The 26155-nt window shown below is 42.4% G+C and overlaps 1 protein-coding gene across 1 annotated transcript; it reads right to left on the bottom strand.

Moving 5' to 3' along the window:
* Nucleotides 1-1646: 1646 nt before the first annotated feature.
* Nucleotides 1647-26061, bottom strand: NIT2 (nitrilase family member 2). The gene is made up of 10 exons (XM_049629349.1): nt 21877-26061; nt 18464-18582; nt 16854-16974; nt 15709-15797; nt 9505-9598; nt 8913-8987; nt 7766-7844; nt 5926-6024; nt 3723-3778; nt 1647-3374 (listed from the first exon to the last, which is right to left on the bottom strand). Exons 1-10 carry the CDS (start codon nt 21902-21904, stop codon nt 3283-3285), a joined length of 852 nt encoding a protein of 283 aa, XP_049485306.1. The 5' UTR covers nt 21905-26061; the 3' UTR covers nt 1647-3282.
* Between the last annotated feature and the right edge of the window lie 94 nt (nt 26062-26155).

The raw sequence follows: 26155 nt of genomic DNA, 5'->3' as shown, positions 1-26155 counted from the left end.
ATTAAAGGCCTAAATAAGGGAGAACATAGCTCACGTTCATGGGTTGATATTAAGATGTCAATTTTCCACAAAACTGTTCTATGGATTCAACATAATCCCAATCAAGATGCCAACAAGCTTTTCTTCTGTAGAAATTTACACTCTCATTCTGAAATTTATATGGGAATGTAAAAGACTTAAAATAGTCAAAACAAAAAAAGAGCTGGAAGACCAATACTTCCAGACTTTAATATTTATTATAAAGCTACAATAATCAACAGTTATTTGTGTAAAAATAGATGAATAGATTGATGAAACAGGAGAACACAGAAGTAGATCAAGATAAATACAGCCAATTCTTTTTCCATAAAGCTACCAAGGCAATTCAATGAGAATAAAATAATCTTTTCAACAAATGGTGCTGGACCAGCTGGATAGTTGGGGGCGGGGGGTGGGGAGGGACGGGAAAGAAAGAAAAGAATCTTGACTCTTCACTCACACCATATATAGAAAACTATTCAAAATGGATCATAGGACGCCTGGGTGGCTCAGTTGGTTAAGTGACCAACTCTCGATTTCAGCTCAGATCAGGGTCTCTGGTTAATGGGATCGAGCCCCAAGTCGGGCTCTGTGCTGGCAGTACAGAAACCTGCTTGATATTCTCTCTCCCCTCTCTCTGCCCTTCCCCCATTTGTGCTGTCTCACAAAATAAACTTAAAAAAAATGGATCATAGGCCCAAATGTAAGAGCTAAAAGTATAAAACTTTCAAAAGAAAACATAGGAAGTTAGTGACATCTAGTTTGGCAATTTCTTAAATACAACATTTTTTTAGAATAATTTATTGTCAAGTTAGCTAACATACAGTGTAAACAGTGTGCTCGTGGTTTCAGGGGTAGATTCCTGTGATTCATCGCTTACATACAACACCCAGTGCTCATCCCAACAAGTGCCCTCCTCAATGCCCATCCGTCAATTTACGCCTCTCCCCCCCCTCCCCCCGCCATCAATCTTCAGTTTGGTCTCTGTATTTAAGCATCTCTTATGGTTTGCTTCCCTCCCTCTCTGTTTGTAACTATTTTTTCCTCTTCCCTTCCCCCATGGCCTTCTGTTTTCTCAACATAAAAAAGACAAACTGCAAAAGAAGAAAAAGCAATTAACTAGCCTTCACTGGTAATTAAAAACTTTTGCTCTGTAAACAATACTTTTTAAAAAAATGAAGACTTTTTTTTTTCTCAGACTTGGAGAATATATTTGTAAAACATGATATGCGACAGATGGTTTTTAACTAGAGTATATAAAGAACTGTTACTGATCAATACAAGGATAAATAACTGAACCAAAACAAGGGGAAAAGATATGAAGGGACACCTCACTGAAAAGGATACAGGAAAAGCAAAGGAAAAGATGATCAACACTATTAATCATCAGGAGAATACAAAGTAAAACCACAATGAAATCACATCACATGCACATTAAAAGAGCTAAAATCAAATTATCACACCAAATATTGGTGAGGACGCGGAGCAACCGGGACACTGACAGACGGATGGCAAGAAATAAAATGGCACAGTCACTTTGGAAAATAGTTTGGCAGTGAAATACACATAGGCCCCTGCCATTCCACTCCTAGATATTTACTCAAGAAAAATGAACAATTTGTGCAAAATGTTTTCTAGCAGCTTTATTTCTAATAGCCAAAAACTAAAAAGTCGAATGTCTACCAACAGGTGAACAGATAAATACAGTGGACTACCATTCAGCAATAAAAAAGAAATGAGTGATACACACAGGAATGAGTCCCCCAGTAATTACGATGAGTGAAAGAAGATGTAAAAAAGTATACATATGGCATGATTCCACTTTTGGGTTATTATAGAAAATTCAAACTAATCTACAGTGACAAAGCTGATCAGTGATCGCCTGGGGAGGAGAAGAGTGGCTGAAGGGATTATATAACAGCTTAAGAAAACACCAGGGGAGGGTTCATTATCTTGATGAGAGCGCTTTCATGGATGTATACATGTGTCAAATTTTACCAAATTGTAGACTTAATTTTAAAACGTCATTTGCCTTTTTCACTCCTGTACTCCTCTGGGTATACAATGCCGGTTTCCAAGGGTTAAATGACACATGATGATATCATCACTCTTATAGCTAATAGAATGTGTGCTTGTGTATTATTTTAAGGTTTTGTTTTATTTTCCAGGATGATAAATATCTCTACATATGTAAACAGTGGTGTGCGAGAGCAGGATTACACCAGCTCACAAGTGCCCACTGTGCATCTATTTCCAACTCTGTGTTTAGAGGGGTCATGTTGATAGTCTGTACTTGGCCACAGTGAAAGTATTTATACCAAGGAAATTGGCAAATACTACTGCCAACTACTGCAAAATCAGGGCCTTTTTTTTTTTTTTTTTTTTTTTTGGACAGCTGGTTGTTAAATGTTTATTAGCCCACCACCAACTGTAACATACATAAAAACAAAGTTCATTGGAATCGTTAATTTTTAATTGTGCAAAAGGATTCTGAAAACCACTAGGCTAAAACCACTAGCTTGCCTTCATCAAGCTAGAAAGTGTTACTAGGGAGAAAAGCAAAAAGACAAAGATATTTTCAGACACTCACCCCATCAGGAAAATCTTTTACAGAGACTCATACTTTAGTTGCCTTGACCAAATGCCACTGCTGCCATTCTTCCACAGGACTCCCTGTTGGTACTGCCTTTTCTCTAAGACCAGGAGGGTCTGGGGTTGATTCATTGGCTCCTTCTTGAATTTGAAGAGCCCCAAGGCTGCCGGGAAGGGATGGGGCTGCCATCTCCTCTAGCAAACACCAAGGGTCCATAACCTTGCTTTCCATAGCTACTCACAGACTAAAAATATAAACTTCAACGTCCTACTCAAAAGAGAGTGGCACCAGACCAAATTTTCTACGTAATGGATTCCAACCCCAGCAGTGAGATAAGCGGTATGTGACATAAATCTATTGGTACCAGGTGAAGCAACCACCAGGATACCAAGATCTGATACTTTCACCAACTGCTATGAAGCAACTTAGTATGGGAGTTATAGCCATCTCCTTTTCCTTCTGCTCGCAAGGCCAGCCTGAGCCCTTTTTAACTATCTAATATGGTGTGAAAAATATCATGTGCTGATGCTCCATCATCTCAATAGAGAGTTCCCAAGAAAGGAAAACTCTGAAATTAGAAAAAAAAAAATCTCCTTAAAGAATTCAACAGGGAGTTGATTACATTGCAGAAACATCATCCTGTTTTTCATGACATGTTAGAAGCATAAACCTTAGGGCTTTTTCGCCTCCACTGCATAAAGGTCTGATCGCTTCTGGCTAAAAATGGGGATTTGCTGGCGTATTTCAGCCAACCTCTTCAGGTCTGCAAAAACAGGAAAGTGTACTATTAATAGGATGTAACTCCTCACTAACCAATGAGAATTTCTTCCCCAAACAGTATAAAAACCACCAGAGTCTCGGCAAGTAACTCAGGAATATAGAGGCCTTGTCCAAAGGCACCGGGTGACCTGGCGGTCCCGCTGGAGTTATTTCAAACCAAACCAAGAAAACTCAACCAGAGTTATAGCCCCCAGGGTTTGGCCGGAGAACCAAGGATAAACGAGAAGGTGGCACAAGGGAGCCCCTCCAAGCGACAGGAGCTTCACAGCTAGGAATCACCTCAGACCAATGGGGATGCCAGAGACCTCAACCGTGCCGCAGCAGATCTTACCTATGTCTGAATACACGATGGTCTCTTCAGTGCCAGCCTTGGCAAGGACATCTCCCCTGAAAGAGATTTGTTAGGGAGTAGGTCACTAATGTTTGTGGGTGTCAGGATCCCTATTCTTGTCCCACCTCGAAGGCCTCAGGGGAAGGAATCTGAGATTAAAGACAAGAAAGGAGGGGCATAAATTCCTGTTCCACCATTTAAGTAGCCATTTGGCCTTGTGCCAAGTCACCTGCACTCTCCATTTCCTAGTCTATAAAGTGGAAATCAGAGCTCTGTGAGGACTTAGATTAGATTACGGAGTATGTTCTGTAAACTGCCAACTGCTAGGAAGTGGTAGTTCCTCCATGATTATAAACCTCTGAAAACAGAGCTACCTGTAAGCAGCGGGAAGCTCTGTCCTGTCCCTTCATGAGTGCAGATCAGAAAGACCCCTTTCGGGAGGGTGGTCTGGCTCTGCTCCTTCCATGTTTTCCAAGGCAGGGGATGGTAAGGTTGGGTCTGAGCACAGCCCTGCACTGCCTGGATCTCCAGTCTTGTGCCTGTGGTCCCTGGGTCCCTATGTTATTGGGTTTCAGTTTTTGAAGGAAAGGTTTCAGCCTGGGGTCTGGATAGAAGTGGTGTGTAAAGCACACCCCAATAGGAGAGGAGCCTCACACTTAGAAACAGGAACACTCCTTCCCAAATCTGGGGAAAGGCTGATGTGGAAAAGATTCCAGTGCTGAGTCTCTTGGCCCAAAGCAGGGCTTCAAAAACATCTAGTGAAATGAAATTTCTCCAAAGCACAAAATAAAGTAATCTGACCTAACAAACAATCTGATACAGTAATTGGTTCCATTTCCCAGATGGCCACAAACAAATTTTTGGCACAAATGAGCTACAAACATCATCATTAATGCCACTTAACTGAATTCATTTTTATTCTTTTCTATTTCTTCCCCATTTGCTCTGGCATTCAAAGATCTCCCTCTCTGGGTTAACCCCAGGCAGCCATTCCTGATGTCAATATAAGACCGAGGGCCCCAAGTCCTACAGATAGAATTCTGAAAAGAATAAAGTACAACTACTTTGTGTCAGAAGCAGCCAGCCTGATCAGCAATGAAGTTCATCAGGAGAACCCTAGCAGGGAAGCAGAGCTGCCAGAAGGCCAGGAAGCCTGTCACTAACAAATGAACAGAGGAACTTGAACCAAGTTTAAGAAAATGTTCAAGACAACTTAATCCTTCCAGTCTGCCAGTGCCTTCCAAACCTAATATGCAGGAGGCTCCCTGGAATCTCTCACTGGTCTTATCTTCCAAGGCCTTCCCCTATCACATTCTTTCATCTTTGGGGCCTAGAAGGTCAGAAGAGAGAATTTCAGACACACCCCAGTGATATATAACCCTTCTCGGCCTTGTTACTGGCATATTTATCCTGAAATTATGTAAATACACAGCAGTATGTGTGTAATCATACAGATGTGTGAGTGGTATGGAATAAATCCGAGTTCTAAAGTCAGAAGTCCCGAATCTAAACACCAGTTCTGGCTATTTTATCCCACGAACTTCAATTCTACCATCTATAAACTGAGCTTAACATAGGAAAAGTCTCGTTCACATGGAGGCCATGTGTGTGAAAGTGCTGTGGAAACCATTCAAGTACAGACCATGAGTTACGTACAGTAACATACAACTGGGTGTGCAGGTGGGAGAACTCCCATGCTGGCTTCTCTAAGACAATGCTTTACACTCTCACAGAGGACAAGGTCACAGTTTTGCTTAAATGAACCCATCCTCCCCCATCCTCTAATCATTATGCAGGGAGCAAAATCCTCACCCTATAACCCATTTCTGCTCTACAACTAATCACCTAGCTTAAATTTTAACCAAAAGCCAACAATCTGAGAGCCTCTTTTACTAAAATCACCCACCCATGACTGCTGCCGTGCTTCCCCCATGTGATCAAAGTCTGACTGATAACAAAAGCTACTGAGAAGCTCAGAAGAGGGCTAAGGTCAAATGCTCAATCAAGAAAGACAGCAGGCCCCGATTCTTTCTCACGTGGTTTCCAAGTGCAAGTGTCTCTCGCAGACGAAGTGGAGATCGAGGAGGCATGTGAGGATGGAGGGCTGGGAAGGGGCAGGGCTGGTGGGGAATCAGACAACCCACCACCCCAGTGCAATCTCTCCCAAGCTCCTGGAGAGCCTTTCCCTGCTTAGCCAACTCACCAAGGACTCACAACAGTGCTGTGTCCCCAGGCAACATAGGAGGCCTGATCATCCCGGGCAGGAGATGCCGTGGCCACGTATACCTGATTATCAACAGCCCTGTTGTCAACAGACAGAAAAGAGGTAATTCATATATTATAGATTGGCAACATTTTTCTATCCCAAGGGTACAGATCCTTCTTTTAAAAACTGGGACGGAGTGGGGGGTGCCTGGGTGGCTCAGTTCATTAAGCATCGGACTTCGGCTCAGGTCATGCTCTCACAGTTTCTGAGTTTGAGCCCCGTGTTGGACTCTGTACTGACAGCTCACAGCCTGGAGGCTGCTTCAGATTCTGTGTCTCCCTATCTGCCCCTCCCCTGCTCACGCACGCATGCTCTCTTTCTCTCTCTCTCTGAAAAATAAATAAACATTAAAAAAAGTCTTTTAAATAAAATAAAATAAAATAAAATAAAATAAAATAAAATAAAATAAAATAAAATAAAATAAAAACTGGGACAGGATAGGCTGGCTCAGACATGGAAGGGAACAAACGAAGCCATGAAACCCTCTCTTCTAAAAGTATACTTAATGCATAAGCCACTTCTCAACTGGGAGTGATTTTGCCCAGTAGTGCCATTTGCCAATGTCTGAAGACACTGACTCTGACTTTTTGACTTTCATGATGGGGGTTGCTACTGGCACCCGGAGGGTAGAGGTCGGGGATGCTACTAAACATCCTACAGTGCACAGAACAGCCCCTATAACAAAGAATGAGCTAGTCTAAAATGTTAATACTGCCACAGTTGAGATCCTGGCCTGAGCCAACCTTTTACCATATAAACGAGCAGATCCTCTCTGGTTAATCAAGTCAAGGTGGCCAGAGAGACTGGACTGGACTTGCTGGGGCCAAACACTTTGCAGGGCTGTGTGGCATCTCCATGCCTCCAGTGGCCACAGCCCCATCATCTCAAATTAGGTAAGAATTTCAGGTGGCAGGCTGGGTACATCAAGCCACCTCACCTGGGAGCATCCTGGGCTCAACCAACAGGTCCATGCCAGGCCATTCCGATATCTCCCAAGCTTTTCCTGCTCCCTACAAGACTGCATGAATTAATATTCATGGTATCAGACACCCCTACCCCATCTTCCACCAAGCAACCAACCAAACACCTCTGCTTCCTCCTCCAATAAAAATTGCCAACCTCTTTAGAAGTGAGAATAGTGGCCATATCTGGGCAAAGGAGAGGGTAGACGGAAGGAGCAAAGGGGAGCATTCTAGAGATCCGGAAGTGTTCTATATTGACCGCGGCCAGAGGTGCATACACATGTAAAAACTTCCCAACCTACAGACTTAAAATCAGTGTACTTTCCTCTAAGTATAGGATACCTCAACTAACAGAACTGTAACGGAGAGAGCCAGCGTCTCTGACCAATATTTCATGGTTTTCAGCACACTTTACACAGACACACAAGTCACACTCCTTTCCCCTTCCATATTACATCCACCTCAGCCATCTACCCTTCACCACTCACTCCTCAGCCTCAGGGACCCAGGTAACAGCTACTGGGATATGCCAAAGACACTATGCAATGCCTGGGATTCGCAGAATAGAAAAACAGTGTCTCGGCAGGGTATTCTAGGACTAGCAGAATGAGGTAAGGGCTGGGGTAGGAGAAGCATCGCGATCCAAGCAACATAGTCAACAGGGTGATTCATCCTTTCCCACTGCATCTGGATGTCAGGGCACCTGAGTCAGGGGCAGCATCCTGTATCAGGAAGGTTGGTTCTTCCCCCAGACTGGAAATCTCTGCAACAAGGCAACACTGACATTTGAAGGTGTGCCTGAGATGCTTTCTTACCGGCCTCGTTGAAGCAACTCCCAGTGGGCTGGTCCAGTGGTCAAATTAAAAGCTCCAGGATATACCAACAGCTGGCAGCCTTGAGACAGAACGGCCAGAGAAGAATGGGTGCAGGTTGACACCACCCCACACTCAGTCCCCATTTTGGTCCTTACCCAGTGGGGAACAAACTCAAACTCTCCCAAACCTAAAAAAAAAGATGTCCGCCAAGGTAGGATTCCTTTGGGGACACATACACGCTGCACATAGACATAGAAGAACAGTGCTACTGATGACCGAAACCACTGTATGTGACTTCACAGATTTCTGTCAGCACCATATGGCCAGCTCTGCGTGGCCAAGGACCACATTTTGTAATGCTTTTCAAATGAAATGAGGGGCAGAGTAGGTGCTCTAACACTTACTGACAGAAGTCAACAGAAACCGCCAACACAGAGCCTGTGCACCCCCCACCTGTTTTGCTGACCAGGCAGTCACAACGCCTGCACCCATTCCACTTGAAGTGACAGTCAAGTCCAAATCAGAGTAGCTTGGACAGTCTAGTGGGATGCTCCTATTTGTTGACTATCACACAAAGAGCTTTCTAAGCTCTCCTTCCTTAATCTCCACCCCATGCCTATGAAAAAATGGAGATCCATGCTGCTGTAAAGATTAAATAATTTACTCAAAGTATCATGTCCATTAAGGGAAAGAGCTGGAACCAGAACCCAGATCTTGTGACTTGGCTCCGTGCTCTTCCAGGACAGCAAGGACACTTGTTCTCTGGACCAGAATGTCACTGACTACATTTCTACTGTGCCCAACCTGCAGGACCACTGAGTGTGAAATCATGACAGGCACCATAGACCACATCCTCACTTCTAGCGGGCTCCAAGCTACTCTTTCCAAATACAGTAGCAAGAAGGGTTCGAGGGGCAGAGAAGATTTAGGAGCATGGCTCCTGCTTAGCTCCACGGTGTGCTGAAATGCAACCTCCAAACAGCTGTGTTGTCCACGTGCAGCAACGTCTGAGCAGCCGGGATGAGGGTGGACAGAGTAAGGCTTCTCCTCCGGTTTTTCTGACCAAGGGCTCCCTCCCTCTACCCACGAAGACCAGGCCGGAACCAAAGCTGGAAGCACCTCCACAGCACAACCTCGGTGATCTCACCTCTCTGCGCATAGATTTGTGCGAGCTCTGCGAAGCGGATGTCGTAGCAAATGCCCAGGCCCACTCTGCAGTAAGCTGTTTTTCAAACAGAAAATGCACAAATGAAAAGTTAACCTCTTTTGCAACATGGCGTGGCAGGGTAAAGCCTCCATTTGAGATCACCAAACAATGAAGGTAATACATTACCCAGGGCCCATGGATGGAGAAAATGTACAAGCTTATGCCTGCTTGGATTTTCCCTCACGAAGACATCATTTATGTCAGCAGATTAGAAATAAGAAGTTCATTCTAATTGAATGCTTATTTCTATGTGGGAAGTATTCAATCACAGCCTGACAGATAAACTCTGGAAGTGATCATATGAATAGTCTGTGACCAAATGGCAGAGCAAAATCATGACAAACCCGTAGTTCTCCATTCAGCCCACTATTTCTAGATCTCTGGCCATTCTATACCCTTCTCATTTCTGGTCTTATAGTCAGGGTATGTAAAGAAGTCGGGGAAGAACATAAGAGAAAAAAAAAAAAGAAAAGAAAAGAACGCCTGGCCCTCGTCTACTGAGACTGCTGAAACAGGTGAACTTAGTACTTACGAGTATCAAATGTGGAGAAACTATCACCGGGACTCAACGTTTCAGATTCGTGAAATGTAATTTTCCCCGGAACGTCAATATCAAACAGATGGAGCTGCATCACAAGTAATGGATTTGGTTACCTCTTTTCCAGCAGGGTTCACGGCAGCAATTTACAAACGTCCTTCCATGCCCAGAAATAGGGATGCTCTAAGATCAACTATACGAATAGTAACCCCAACCTGCCCACAACCCAACCCACAAGCTGACATCTTATCAAAATGAGCTCTAATATACAAAACTGGAAAAAATCCACAAAGCAGTAGTTTTATGACACTTCTTTCCTATGTAGTACGCAAGGTGATATCTAGGTTTCTTACGGAAGGCAGCTAATGTGTTACTTTCTTATTCAGTATAAATGCTTACTGAAGTCTTCATCACAGAATCATAATCAAACTGACACATTGGCAGGAGAGGTGGAGAGTGGGTAATTAAAAATCGGTACAATTTTCCCAACTAAATGCAGCAATATATAAAAAGTGCAACACATCATCTGAAATTGGATTTATTCAAGGAAAGCACGTGTTAACATGAGGAAATCAATGTAATTTACTACAAATAGCTAACAAAATAAAGGAGAAAAGTCATATGAACATCTTAAGAGGTACATAATGAGCATTTGGCAAACTTCTAAATCCATTCATATTTTCAAAACAGAAGAAAAAAACTCTTCTGGGAAGGGTATTCCCTTACTCTGACATAGCATCTGCAAAAGTAAAAAAGGAAGGAACATCATACTTAACAGTGAAACATTAAAAGCCTTTTCATACTGAGATCAGGAACAAGACAAGGACTCCTCCTATTCAGAGGATCTCAGAGATCCTAACCCAAGCAACAAGGCAACAGAAAGGAATAAAAACCATGAGGATGAGAAAGATAAAATTAACCCTGTAATTATTCTCAGATGATATAACAATGTACCTACAAACTCCAAAAGAAATCTACAGCTGAATTATTGAAATTAAGGAGTTTAGCAAGGTTACAACATAAAAGGTCAGTACTTTTAAAATTAGTTGTACTTCTATATACTAGCAAGAAACAGAAAATGAAAGGGCATCAAAAACCACCAATTAGGAATAAATCTAGCAAATGATATACAAGACTGTACCCAAAGCACTATAAAAACAATTCAAGAGAGGGGTGCCTGGGTGGCTCAGTCGGTTAAGCCTCCGACTTCAGCTCAGGTCACGATCTCACAGTCTGTGAGTTCGAGCCCCGCATCGGGCTCTGTGCTGACAGCTCAGAGCCTGGATCCTGCTTCAGATTCTGTGTCTCCCTCTCTCTCTGCCTCTCCCCTGCTCATGCTCTGTCCCTCTCTGTCTCAAAAGTAAATAAAAACATTTAAAAAAAATTTTTTTTTAATTAAAAAAATTAAAAAAAAAATTTTCAAGAGAAATTTTTAAAAGCTTGAATGAACGGTGGGATATACACATTCATGGACTGGAAAACTCAATACTAAAAATATGCACTTCAAACAGTGAGGTTACTAGCACAAAAAGCTAGTTGTTTAGCCCCAAAGCTAACAACTTTAGATAGAACAGAGCAGCTGAGGGGTGCCTGGGTGGCTGAGTCGGTTAAACACTGGACTTCAGCTCAGATCATGATCTTGTGGTGAGCCCCACGTTGGGCTCTGTGCTGACAGCTCAGAGCCTGGAACCTGTTTGGATTTGGATTTTGTGTCTCCTTCTCTCTCTGCCCCTCCCTCACTCATGCATGCACACGTGCTCTCTCTCAAAAGTAAATAAACAAAAAAAAAAAAAAAAAAAAAAAGAATGGAGAACCTGAAGTTACTGCCTACCTCACAAAGGAAAAAGAGTATGGTGTTTGAGTACAATGAAGTTAACTACTTACTAAAACAAAAAAATTCAACCCTTTTCAGAGTAATATAATAGAAGCTGGAATCTCAACAACATAGAATCCAATATGCAATCCAAAATTACTAGACACACAAATAAGAAAATGTTACCTAACTTTAAAGAAAACGTAATAATCAATGAAGCAGACCCCAGCCTGAGTCAGATGTGATAATTACCAAAAAGGAGCTATTAAACTAGGCTCAAGGGTATAAGGAGAAATATGCTCTTAATGAATAGACAAATAGGATATAATTAGTAGAGAAATAAAAGTTTATCTGAAATTTTAAAAGATTTCACTGGGATGGCACACAGGAGACTAGGGATTACAGAAGAAAGACTCTGAGAACTTGAAGACAGATGAATGGAAACTGTCCAAGCTGAAGAAGATAGAGGAAAAAGGTTGGAAAAACAAAAAACTGGAGTCTTGGAAACCTGGTTTGGTAGAACAGTATCAAAATTGAAGTCCAATAAGAGAATGGAACAGAAAGGCATTTAACAAAATAATGCCCCAACAGGACGAAAGAGTTAAATTTACAGATTAAAGAAGCACAAAGCAGGGCTCTGGGTGGCTCAGTCAGGCGTCTGACTTCAGGCTCAGGTCATGATCTCACAGTTTATGAGTTTGAGCCCTACATTGGGCTCTGTGCTGACAGCTCAGAGCCTGGAGCCTGCTTCAGATTCTGTGTCTCCCTCTCTCTCTGCCCCTCACCTGCTCACACTATCTCTCTCTCTCTCAAAAATAAGTTTAAAAAAATTTTTTAAAAATAATAAATAAGCACAAAGCAAGAGAAATAAAAAGAAAACTATATCTACATAGGCACATCAGAGTCAAAACACTGAGAACTAAAGATTATGGAAAACATTTTGAAGGCAGACAGAAAAAAACCACGAATTACATACAGAACAACAATACAAATCACCACCGAATTCTTATCAGAAAAATGCTTAAAAAGAGGCTAGGAAATACATGAAAAACATTGCTCAAATTGCTAGGAGAGAAAAGAAAACTGTCAACCCAGAATTCTATTCCACCAAAAATATCTTTCAAGAATGAAGACAAAATAAAGATATATTCATAAACCAAAACTAAGAGCATTCCTACCTACCAGATCCTCACTACAAAAATTCTAAAGGAGATCTTTCTGTTTGAAGGCAGATACCAGACAGAACTAGGATCTTTAGAAAGAAAAATACAAAGAAGCTAAATATTTCAGCAAACAAAATAATTTTATCTAAATTTCTTTACATACAAATGATTACTTAAAAACTTAGTGTTTTGTGGGATTTATTATGCAATACGTATGACAACTATAACAGAAAGAGGGGAGAAGGAAGGAAATTGATCTATATAATTGTGAAGTTCTTAAATTTCATATGAAATAGTAGGATATTAATTCTAAGTAGACTATGAAAAGATAGGGTGCGTATGGTAATCCTTAGGACAACAACTTAAAAAAAAAGCAACGAGGTATAACTAAAAGCCAATAGTTAAATTAAAATGGAATTCTAAAAAATACTCAACTAAACCAAAAGAATGCTGGAAAGAGGAACAAAGAAAAAAAACACTAAAATGTCTAATGCCTAAATCAAACCATATCAATAATTAAATATAAGTGAAGTCAGTGCTCCAGCTAAGAGGCAGAAATTGTCAAAATGAATAAAACAACAAGACCCAACTGTATGCTAGCTACAAGAGAATCATTTTAATTATAAAGATACACTGGACTTCAAGCTGTATTACAAAGCTGTAATCATCAAGACAGTATGGTACTGGCACAAAATCAGACACTCAGATCAATGGAACAGAAGAGAGAACCAAGAAATGGACCCACAAACGTATGGCCAACTAATCTTTGACAAAAGCAGGAAAGAATATCCAATGGAATCAAGACAGCTCTTCAGCAAGTGGTGCTGGGAAAACTGGACAGCGACATGCAGAAAAATGAACCTGGACCACTTTCTTACACCATACACAAATATAAACTCAAAACAGATGAAAGACCTAAATGTAAGACAGGAAGCCATCAAAATCCTCAAGGAGAAAGCACACAAAAACCTCTTTGACCTTGGCCACAGCAACTTCTTACTCAACATGTCTCCAGAGGCAAGGGAAACAAAAGCAAAAATGAACTATTGGGACTTCATCAAAATACAAAGGAAACACACAGCAAAGGAAACAATTAGCAAAACTAAAAGGCAACTGACAGAATGGGAGAAGATATTTGCAAAGGACATATCAGATAAAGGGTTAGTATCCAAAATCTATAAAGAACTTATCAAAATTAACACCCAAAAAACAAAGAATCCAGTGAAGAAATGGGCAAAAGACACGAATAGACACTTCTCAAAAGACAACATCCAGATGGCCAACCGACACATGAAAAAATGCTCAACATCACTCATCATCAGAGAAATACAAATCAAAACCACAATGAGATACCACCTCACACCTGTCAAAATGGCTAACATTAACAACTCAGGCAACAACAGATGTTGGCAAGGATGCGGAGAAAAAGGACCTCTTTGGCACTGCTGGTGGGAATGCAAACTGGTGCAGCCACTCTGGAAAACAGTATGGAGGTTCCTCAAAACATTAAAAATAGAACTACCCTATGACCCAGCAATTGCTCTACTAGGTATTTATCCAAGGGATACGGGTGTGCTGTTTCGAAGGGACACATGCACCCCAACGTTTATAGCAGAACTATCAACAATAGCCGAAGTATGGAAAGAGCCCAAATGTCCATCGACTGATGAATGGATAAAGTAGAAGTGGTGTGTGTATATATATACAATGGAGTATTATTCGGCAATCAAAAAGAATGAAATCTTGTCATTTGCAACTACGTGGATGGAATTAAAGGGTATTATGCTAAGCGAAATTAGTCGGAGAAAGACAAGTATCATATGACTTCACTCATATGATGACTTTTAAGATACAAAACAAATGAACATAAGGGAAGGGAAGCAAAAATAATATAAAAACAGGGAGGGGGACAAAACATAAGAGACTCAAATATGGAGAACAGAGGGTTACTGAAAGGGTTGCAGGAGGGGGGATGGGCTAAATGGGCAAGAGGCATTAAGGAATCTACCCCTGAAATCACTGTTGCACTATATGCTAACTAATTTGGATGTAAACTTAAAAAATAAATTAAATACACCTGCTAAAATAAATAAATAAATAAATAAAATACAAAGATACATTCAGGTTGAAAGTAAGGAATTAGAAAAAAAATGTACCATACAACAGTAAGTATAAGATTAGAATGGCCATGGCAATATCAGAGATAAACTTCAAGACAAAGATTATTGTGAGAAAGAAAGGGATTTCACAACAATAAAAGGATCAATACCCAAAGTATTTAACAATCTTCAATGTATTTGCATTTACCAAATGTCAACTGTTCCCAAAGTGATCTCTATTTTCAATGCAATTCTTTTTTTTTTTATCATTCTAAGTATTCGCTTTATTTATTTATTTTTAATTTAAATCCAAGTTAGTTAACATTTAGTGTAATTACGATTTCAGGAATAGAATTTAGTGATTCATCACTTACATATAATACCCAGTGCTCACCCCAACAAGTGCCCTCCTTAATGACCATCACCCATTTAGCCATCCCCCACCAACCTCCCCTCCAGCAACCCTTAGTTTGTTCTCTGTATTTAAGAGTCTCTTATGGTTTGTCTTCCTCTCTGTTTTTATCTTATTTTCGCTTCCCTTCTCTTATGTTCATCTGTTTTGTATCTTAAATTCCACATACAAGTGAAGTCATATGTTTGTTTTTCTCTGACTTATTTTGCTTAGCATCATACACCCTAGTTCCATCCACATTGTTGCAAATGGCAAGATTTCATTCTTTTTGATCACTGAGTAATATTACATTGTATGTATGTGTGTATACATATGTATATATATATATGTGTGTGTGTATATATATATACACATATATATACATATAGATACAGATATAGATATAAATATATTGATATATACACATATACCACATCTTCTTTACCCATTCATTAGTCGATAGACATTCGGGCTCTTTCCATACTTTGGCTATTGTCAATAGTGCACTATAAACACTGGGCAATTCTAATCAAAATTCCTACAGATTTTTCCTTTGCTGAAACTGACAGGCTAAGTCTAAAATTTATATCAAAATGCCAACAGCCAAGATTCGACAAGTTGACTATACCAACTAGTTAAACGCCCCACATGTGTAAAATTTGATGAGAGGAACTAGGGGATTTCACAGCAAATTCTCAAGAGGTAATGAGGCTTGCCACATTCCCTACTTACCTTTCTGTACTTTATCAGTAAAGTTCCATCAGGCCCAAACACAGCACAGGTGTTATAGAATTTCCCAGCATCCTCTTCAGGAACAGAACCTTTCATTGAGAAGAGAAACACAGGAGCAAAGAAAATATTCTGAATAAAGCACTCTTGTATGATAACAGGACAAACACTTGACAAACTGTCACTTGGGTCCAACAATAAAGCATACTATCTTCTAAGGGTTATTTAATTATGTTCTTTTTTGTCTTCTTTAATATGATGTTTCAGAGACAAACTCCAGAGTAGAGACGAAATGTAATTAAGTCAGATGCCAAAGACAGGTTCAAAAATAACCAAACTGGTTCTGAATTCTGCTTTGATCTTGAGCTACAAGATCTGTTAATCTATAACACTAGAGAAACACAGAGAATTCACTGTTGCTCAACTTCAAATCACCACGTCCTGCAAAGTAACTGTATCCCCATTAGGCCTCCTGATGGGAATGGAAGCCAATCCTGCCATCACTGAATGTAGTTCCCGAATTTCTTTTTTATTGCTTGTCTTTTCTTCACCTCTCATCTGTTTCTAATTCCAACATGTCATAACAGAGAATAATTTTGTTTGCTAGATCTATTGAACAGCTTTACTGTACTGATTTTTATTTAAGCAAATACATTTTAAAAATTTATTTTGAAACCACATTTATTTCAAAACCATACTTATAAAGCTACCTTGATATATGTGGCCTCTTTATGAGAAAACAAAATTTCCTAACATTGTATTAGTATAATGAAAGACACTCCAATACAGTGTTTTCTTTCCACATTTCCACCTGCCCTGTATTCCCATTCCTTCTCCAGGGAAAAGTCATCATTATCAGTTTGGTGCGTCTTTATACAATACTTACTATGTGCTACATATACAAACACATACAAAAATATATAACCTTTTGTGGCAGGGATTAATCTGAGAGTGCCTGTTCATATCATACGGAACGTGCTTCTTCCACATAACTGTGTCTTGAACATTCTTCCACATTATTACGTAAGATCCACCTCATTCTTTCAATGTCTGACTTACATGCTTTGTATTTCATTGTTTAAATGAAACAAAAATTATTTGGATGTTTCTCATGTTTAGGTCATTATACCTTGAGGGTAGGAAGTTACCTCCAATGAGATATATGCTGCACTCCTTTGCTACTTCAGAAAGCTTCTGTGTAGATTCACCAGGAATTTTCTCAGCATATTGGGGAAAATATTTCGTGCCATATGGACAATTAAAGCATTCCTAGAATAATGTTGGCAGAGAAAAGGGGGGGGGGGAAACCGTGAAAATAGCCCACCCATTTTAAACTTAAACTCAGAAGACACAGCTGCCTCCCTTAGCCCTGCTCTCAAAAGGGTAAAACACAGCCGATAAGAAAAACACTGGCATCCTAGGGCTAAAGAGCTTGTGGCCTCGAGCCGAACTTGACAGCTGGCTCAGGTTGGGCCAGAGGACACAAGTCATGTGTGCTCTCTCAGATCCCTGTCACCCCAGCTAATCCGCCTCTCCCTCAGTGTCCGCAGAACTCTGAGTTCCCACCCTGGGCACCTGAGCCCCATGACAACTGGGTTTAATCATAGGACTTCGGGTGTTAGAATGAATCCATTGGCTCAAAACTATATTATTAACTACGTAAAGCAATAAAGCCTGTGTTTGAAAAAATACAGAAATTTCTCATTTTCCAGGATATGCTATCTGCCGCAGCTCTGTGAGAAAAGAAAAGCAAAAACTAGACTCTGATTCTAATTCATCATTCACTGAGACTGTGCACCAGGCACTGTGCTAGCAAACTCAAACCTGAGGATCATCAGCTTACACAACACACGTTAGAGAGGACACATGCAGAATTAGGTGCTTTCATTCTCGCTCCTGGCAACTTAAAGCAACAAGTGACCGTGATCAGGCTACAGGCGAGTCCCATAACTGTGGCCATAAGGAAGACTGGATTCACATTAAGATCTCAAGCTCCCTTGTTAAAGATTCTGACTCACTGGCCACATCTGTGATGGACTGGAGCCTAAAACATAAGGTGGCCCTGAAAATTCTCTAGTCAATCTAAGCAGGGTTTACAAAGGGCCACCTCCTCCCCACAGCGCAAAAGGGAAAGTGGAAGAGGGGGCTGCCTGGAATAGTTCAACCACTGATCCCAGTAGTCCTTTGACCCAAAATGCAGTATAGGCGTGTCTTAGCATGAGCAGAACCCAGCTCTGGGCCAACACTACACCTGCTGACAAGCAAATGTGGTGCAACCTTTACCTGGTTCTGTTCTAAAAGCAATCACCTAGAAATACATGCAGAGCCCTACTGGCTTACTACAGGCTACCATACTTAGGAAGATACTGCAGGCTTCCTAAATGTCTCTAGTAATTTCCAGTTTTCAACCATTTGCTAAAAATGTTGGAGCCTTAGCACTACAATCAGTTATGTGTGCCATAGTCCTGGAAAGACTTACTTATACAAGGAAAAAAGGTAAGTATCCAAGGCACTGAGTATTCTATCTTTAAGTAAGCCACACAACTTACCAGGATTCTGAACATGATAGATGATCCCAAAGAGCTGTAAACACGCTGGCACATCCTATCACAAAGACCCTTAAACATGGAACAATCCTGGGGACCCACAAGACCCTGCTGGACCCCAGGACACAAGAAGACAACGAGAGGTAGCAGCCAGCATGCTACTGGATCAGAAGTTCCCAGAGGGCAGCGGCCACCTCCGCCTCCATACTTACTGGCAGAGAAACTATTTTGGCTCCTTGTGTTGCTGCCTCCCGCACGAGGCCACAAGCTCGAGTGAGGTTATCTGATTTGACGGAAGAAACCTGAAGCTGGATGAGGGCCAAGCGGAAAGCTGAGGACGAAGATACAAGAAAACAGCTGTCAGAAGACCTGACTCCTGGATCAAAGCAACTCTCAACCAGAGACAGATTCTGCACCCCCTCCCCAAGACATCTGACAACGTCACCACCGTTGGGGTGCCAGTAGCTTCTGGTGCGTAGGCGTCAGGGACATTGCTAAACACGCCACAGTACACAACAGTCCTTCACAACAAAGAATTATCCAACCCACAAGGTGAATGATGTGGAGGCTGAGAAACCTGGGGATAGAGCAACATCTCTGGGCGAGGCCCCACGCCAGCACAAGAGCCTCAAGCAAAGCAGGCAGGGCCAGCTTCTTACATACTACTGAGAACACAGCTTGAAGGAAGAATGAACTTGAAGATGGAACTGTCCCTCACAATTTGTTCTTGGGACTCAAGCTACCCCTGTTCCAGATACAGAGTGCATCTCAGTGCAGGTGAAATCCCTTGGAAACTACCCAGTGACCTGGGGCGGCCAGCCCAATGGAAGGGGAGTTGCCTGCCTCCACCTCCCCACCACCAGCTGGGGCAGGGCGCAAAGGTCCAGCGGCTGGAGGGAGGGAAGCCTGGCGGCTAAGGAGCTGCACATGTGCTTAGTCATTGGGCAGGGCCCCCGGCCACCTGTGAGGTTTTGCACTGGCGCCATGAATATTCCTGTGCCCCCAAAGAGCACAATATTAAGTGGCAAATAACACCACGAGAGGTTGCAAGGGAGACTGTTAGAAAAAGCTAACAGTGCTTTTTCCTGTTACTCGAGTAAGAGGCTCCATATTTTTATCAGGGACTGAGTCCCACAGAGCCAACAAGATTTGCCATCAGCCAAGAAGGTCAGGGGTTCTTCCAGGCTTATTCCTTCTTTGAGCTAATAACCACACCCTATATGTGCTTTTCCTATATTCTCTAGAGTTCTCTTGTAACTCTTATAGTCATCACCCACTGGTTAATAATTTTTTATATACAATTTCCCGTGTTCAAGTGACTGGTGTGGTTTCTACGTCCTGCCTGGACCCTGAATGATGCATAGTTTTTGCTCCTGGTCTGACGGGAGGCTACATTAAAGGATCAAAAGCACGTGGCAACCTATGAAGCTCTGCAAAACTTCAGGAATCTTCAGTAAAGGCCTTCCCTAGCTTCCCTCCCCCACCACTGCTCTAGAAAAAACTAAGCTCTAGAACTTGAAAACCATTAGAGTTCTCCCTCTGGGTATCTGCTGTACTGGTGCAAATGTCCCCAGAAGAGGCAACACCGACAGACCCCGACCTCTGATGGCCTGTTTGGCCCACTGTGAACCCTAAAAGTAGGAAAACTCAGATGCTCCATTCCTTGGTGTATCTTAAAAACAGTGAGAAGAGCTAAATGTAACCCTGAATGTAGCTTGTTGAATAGTTTCAGAATCTGAATGAATACAAAGGAATCTAAAACAAGAAACGAAAGCTGGGATAACTTTGGAGCAAATTTTAGCTGTCACCAGAACATCACACAGACCTACTAAAAGTCTCCACGGTAACTCAGGAGCTGGGCTTTGTCTCTGCTCTGGAGGGATTAAAAGATGAATACACCATGGCTATGCTGAGAGTTTCCTCTCTCCCTCATCCTATCCAGAAAGTCCTGATCCAAGCTTGGGACTGTCTGACATTCTGCAGATTACCCACTCCACACAGGGGCTGAGACACGGAAAGGCTACCATCGGGAAGTTTCTTGATGTGGAAAACAATACTAGTCAATTCATCTCCTCAGCTGTAAAGTGAAAATTACAATGACTTTTAAGGTTCCTGGCTGCCCTAATATTCATCATCATCTAACAATGAAAGACTTACCAAAGGGGGTTAAAAAAAAAAAAAAAAAGGATAAAACATAGTAAAGTGAAGGGACCAATGTGGGAAAAGCATACGGAATGTGCCAGGCCCTCTATACATGCAAACATCTGTGAAGCGTCATTAACACTATTTGGTAGATGAGGAAATTGCAGGGGGGAGGGAAGCTGCACAAAACCAGTGAACAAAGTCAGTGAGACAATCCAAGCCAAAATCTGGAACTGTAAAGCAGGACAGGAACCGCATTTGTTTGTTTCTGGGTGGGCCGGGGAGAGGTCATGTAACTTGAAAACACTCCTCAAGGAAATCAGACACCATCCTCAACACCATCACGAGCCACATCTCTCAAGCCCACCAGCCTCAGTCTCGTCCTGGCTCTTCAGAGACAGCAGGCACATCCAGAGGCAGGTGTGTAAAAGGACTTCCATACCCCGATCCTAACATTCAGTCAGCCACTGACTTGCTCCGAGCACTGGCAGGTTAAAATGAAAACCAGAGCACTTGCACAAACCTTAGCATCTAGTGGGGGCCTCGCAAGACCTCAGGAGGGGCAGTTGATGTCCAGGAAACTGAGGTTCAGAAAGATTAATGACCTGTTGCCACGGACTGAGGCAAAACTGTATTAATCCAGGTCTCCAGACTAGGGGTCCAGGACACTCCAAAACCTCATGTAAAAGGATCGGGCAAAGACCTGGGGACAAAGAAAGATGGCTGGAAACGCCCCCTGGGGCTGATCCAGGATAGACTTGTGTAACATGTAATACCTAACCCGAAAGCTCAATGTCCAGGTGCAGAAACAGCTCGTCCAGTTTTTTCTGTTTGGGAAGAGAGCATTCTCCACTGGGTGTGACGGGCGGTGCAACATGGGGCAAGTTAATCAGGCCTCTTACCATACAGCCCAAATCAGAGAAAAACGATGCTTCATTTTCACATGACGGGGTTCAAAACACAAATAATTAGGATACATGCTTTTGCAAAACTCAAGTTAAAAAATCAATCTAAGGTGAATACAGTGAACTCGACACCCCTGGATAGTCTCGCTTTCTCATGCAAAACCTAACAGCCTCCAAGAATCCCACAAGGCAGAGGTTCCCACACTCGAGTAAGTCTCCTAATTACTGAAGGTGCAGTCTTCCGGTCGGGACGGGGAGAAGGGGGCGAGGAACTTGTGTGCACCCGTCTCCCTCCTCTTTCGACGCAGGTGAATTTGCAGCCGGCGGTGCCGAAACGCAGCTAGAGGCACGGGACTCAGGAGGAGCCCTGCAGGGAGCAAGACGCGGGCCCTTCCGGTCGCGAGGCCTGGCGCTCCCGAAAGCCTGGACTCCCCGGGAGTGCGCCGGGCCGCGCTCCGCCGCCCGAGACCTCAACCCCGCGGGCGCCGGGTCAGGAAAGGCCCGGGACGCGGCGGGGACACAAGCGGAGGCGAGGGGCTGAGCCGGCGATCCCTCCCCCGGGCCGCCGCGCTACTTACTGGCCATGGCTCTCTCCAGCAGCACCATGGGCGGCGCGGCCTGATCCGGTTCCCTGCGCGGAGAGCGGCGGCCCGGCGAGAGGCGGCGCAGAGCCGCACGCAGGACTTGGTGCGGCCGAGGCTCCGCCTCCGGACCGCTTCCCGGTCCCGCGGCTCTAGGGAGAGCGTGTGGTCTTTCCCGCGCTCCAACACCTGTTTAGGTGTCCAATGTTGGCGCTACCAAGGAGCAAACCATGGACCAAGGAGAACCGACGAATAACACCACGCTCCAGTAAAAGGAATGCCTCGCAAGGCAAAGGGGTACATTGGAGTGGTGTTTAACAATTGGCCAGCGAAAGGATTGAACCTCTTGCTGGTTAGAGCACCTCTAGCCGGCAATAATACCGTATATGCTGATTGCCTTGGGCTCCTTGAACAAGTCGCTCTGACTACTGGGGATGGAATGGGATGGAATGACCTACGATGGTTTAGTCACGCAAGACATCAGTGGGATCTGACCAGAAAGCTGCTAGGTCATGGGGGAGAAGAAAAGAGCGACAAACATTGTATCCTCAAAAATTCAGACCTCTTACATACTGAAATATGATAATATTGTGTGAGGACTTTTGCATTTGTATTTTTTAGGATTGTTTGTGTGTGTGTGTCTCACGTCTTTGTGCTTTTTGTTGTCAGGTTTGGGGATCAAAAATCACAAAACTAATAAAATCTTGCCTTTTTTTTTTTTTTTTTTTTTTTTTTAATGCTCTGTCCTGGTTTTTAAAAGGATACTCTAGAGGCGCCTGAGTAGCTCAGTCGGTTGAATTTCCCACTCTTGATTTAGGCTTGGGTCATGATCTCACAGTTTATGAGATCGGCCTGCGGGCAGCCTGCTTGGGATTCTCTCTCCCTCTGCCCTTCTTCCCTGTTTTCTTTGTCTCTCAAAAATAAATAAAAGGATACCCTTAAAACATTTTTGGAATAATTAGGGATATTTATGAACTGGATATTTGACGCTTGAATGAATTCTGTGTGATGATGACATTGTCATTATGCCAGACAATATCTTTACTCTGAGAAGTATTTGCTGAAGTATTTAAGGGTGAAGTGTCAGAAAATCTGACTTGAAAATGGTACGTAAAAAGAAAATATGTGCTTATACAGAGACAAAGCAAAGGTGGCAAATTTAACAGGAGAAAATACAGCTGTTCATGTACTACTTTAAGACTTTTTTAAAGTTTTTAAAACTTTCTTAAGCTGGGAGGAAATACATAGCAATTACGCGTTTTATTTTTTTGAATATTCAACAATCTGGACCTGGCTTTGTAGCAGGAAGATAATAATCTGTTAATTTCTGCTATGTTTAATTAGCCCGCTGAGATTCCTGCGTCAATACTGGCCACTTACAACCTGTCAAAAAAAAGGTCACCCATTTCATTTAGATTTGCAAGTTCATTGGCATAAAGTTGTGTGTAACAGTGGTACCAAACATGGCTGGGCATGTTATTGGAACATCGAAGCGGAGACACCCAGTAGGCAGTTGGTCCTAAGCCTCAAACTCCCATATGCAGGCTGGAGGCTGATTTAGGAGTCATCAGCAATTTAAACAAAGACAAAACTCTGAATATGGGTGACAAGTTGCAAGTGGACTATGAAAGACACAGGTATAAGAGGGGCCTGTGAAACCTGATAAGGGGCCACCTGAGAGGTAGGAAAACCAGGAGAGAAAGGGCCTTCAAGACCAAGAGTCTGTGGGCACTGTCTTCCCTACGTCGCATGCAGGGAAGCCAGTGACTTGGATTCTAGGGAGGGAATGGTAAGAAACAATACAAACTGTTCTTGAACTTTCCTTTAGAACTTTATGGGCATAATGGAACCATTAGTCACGGTTCCAGTTCTGGCTCTGACACTGATGTGATGTTAATACCTAAGGCAAATCATCTCATTCCCAGGACCTTTTCATCATCTGTAACACAAGAGGATTCAGAGGCAGAAGGTGAGAGGCTGGATGACCGAGTTTGCACAGTCCTCCTGTCACTTCACTCCGACTCTTCAACCACACAGCTCTGTCTTCACGTTTCCATATTCTCTTTTATCTGCCACTTGAAAAGTAGCCAAAGAATTAAACGACTACACTAAATGAATCTCCAGAGCCCAGATCAAAAGCTGGAAGTGCCAACCAAGTCTCACAGTTTTAATAACCATTGCCAGGCTGGTACTGATCAGATTTCTACTTTTACTCCAGAGGATCTATTCCAGCATCTCCAGCTGCCCGAAAGCCATCTGTTTACACGTCTTGACATCAATTTAAACTCAACCATCTGAAACTAATTTTATCATCTCTAAAAGAGCTTCTCCCAGGGACACCTGGGTGGATCAGTCGGTTAGGCCTCTGACTTCGGCTCAGGTCATGATCTCAGAATCTGTGACTTCGAGCCCCACGTCGGGCTCTGTGCTGACAGCTCGGAGCCTGGAGCCTGCCTCGGATTCTGTGTCTCCCTCTCTCTCTGCTCCTCCCCCACTCATGCTGTCTCTGTCTCTCACAAATAAAATTAGAAAAAAATAAAAAAATAAAATAAAAGAGCTTCTCCCAGCTTTCCTCCTACATATAGGCACCACCATTTATGCTGTTTTCCAATTCTCCTAACTCCTCATGCCCTCCCCTGGAAAATCTAAATCACTTCTGTATCATTCTTTTTTCCTCCACCTCTGGTTAAGAACAGGGCCCTTCTTACTTTCCTGCAGTACCCCTTGATTGCTGCCTCCTTTTCTGTCCTTGTGACCACCATTCATGGCTAGGCCTTTCTCATTTTGGGGAGACTGCTTTTAGGCAACTTAACTGGCCTCCTTTCCCTCAGCATCTTATCCTCCAATCACTCTTCATATAGAAGTCAGTCTGGGGGGGGCCTAAGTTCAATTTTTCAGGGTGAGGTAGTTACACAAATGACTAATATAGATGAAGGGCTGAAAATTAGAATTGGAATCATCTCCACAATAAGAACAGAAACTATCAAAGTGGATGAGATCTTAGGGGAATGTATGGTACTCCAAACAAAAGATCAAACTTGGGAATTACCAAATTGGGCTTAGAGCTTTGCACAAATGTCCATCGAGTGATGAATGGATAAATAAAATGTGATATATCCATACAATGGAATATTCTTCAGCCTTAAAAAGGAACGAAATTCTGACACATGCTACAACATGGATGATGCTTGAAAACATCATGCTAAGTGAAATAAGCCAGACACAAAAGCTACTTCTTGTAATGATTCCTTTTATCATGAAATGTCCAGAAGAGGCAAATCCACAAAGACAGACAGGAAATTAGCAGCTGCCAAGGACTGGAGGGAAAAGGGGAGTAACTGCTAACGGGTATGAGTTTCTTTTTTGAGCAACCAAATGTTCTGAAATTAAATAATTGTGATGATTGCACAACTCTGAATTTGCTAAAAAGCACTTTGTAGACCCTTCAAAAAGGTGAGCTTTATGGTATGTAGGTTATATTTCAACAATTTTTTAATGTTTATTTCTTTTTGAAAGAGAGCACACTAGCAAGTGGGGGAGGGACAGAGAGAGAGAGAAGGAGATACAGAATCTGAAGCAGGCTCTGAGCTGTCAGCAGAAAGTCTGATGCAGGACTGGGAACTTGTGAACCGTGAGATCATGACCTGAGCCAAAGTCAGACACTTAACTGACTGAGCCACCCAGGTGCCCTGAAGTGATTCGTTATCTTAAGTGATAATTCTCAGGGAGTAGGGAGGGAAGAGGGGATACCTTCCCTTTTCATTAACTCAATTTCTTTCAGCCTTGGTTTTCTAATCTTGGAAATACAGAAAATAGTAACAATCTCATAATGTTGCAAACTCTGCAATCCTTGACAGTCAGCAAGAGGTGAGTATCCCATAGTGAATTCTAGTTCTGTACTTAGTGGGCCAGTTAAGGAAGGATGAGCAGCCTTGTAAGTGCCTAGTACAATCAACAAAATGTATTTTTATTTCATACTCATGATTAGTAACTGTGATGTTATTTCAGAAGAAGAAACTAAAGTTCTGAGAATTTAAGTGGTTAAAGGTAGTCATTTATTCATGTGGAATTTAATGTCATTAGTTTTAAACTAACTCTTTCCCCCTCCCTATACAGATGAACACAAACAGGAATCTAATACTTTCAAACTTAAAACCTGAACATTAAATTCCACTGAAGGATAGTCCTCAAATTTCTGATTTTGTGTTATCTACACAGATTTGCAAATGGGGGCGGGGGGAGGGAGGGAGAGGGAGAGAGATTGTCATTAAGAACA

The sequence above is a fragment of the Panthera uncia genome, chromosome C2, assembly GCF_023721935.1.
Source record: "Panthera uncia isolate 11264 chromosome C2, Puncia_PCG_1.0, whole genome shotgun sequence".
Lineage (NCBI taxonomy): Eukaryota > Metazoa > Chordata > Mammalia > Carnivora > Felidae > Panthera > Panthera uncia.
The sequence above is the reverse complement of the archived record's forward strand: the minus strand, read 5'-3'. Positions and strand labels throughout refer to the sequence as shown.

What these genes read in the sequence shown, in the direction of transcription:
- NIT2 (XM_049629349.1), bottom strand. Translation starts at nt 21,904, where the DNA reads ATGGTGCTGCTGGAGAGAGCCATGGCCA. An exon ending in CCAAAATAGTTTCTCTGCCA is followed by an intron (nt 16,975 to 18,463) that starts GTAAGTATGGAG and finishes ACATTATTCTAG; the next exon opens with GAATGCTTTAATTGTCCATA. An exon ending in GAGTTGCTTCAACGAGGCCG is followed by an intron (nt 6,025 to 7,765) that starts GTAAGAAAGCAT and finishes TGTTGACAACAG; the next exon opens with GGCTGTTGATAATCAGGTAT.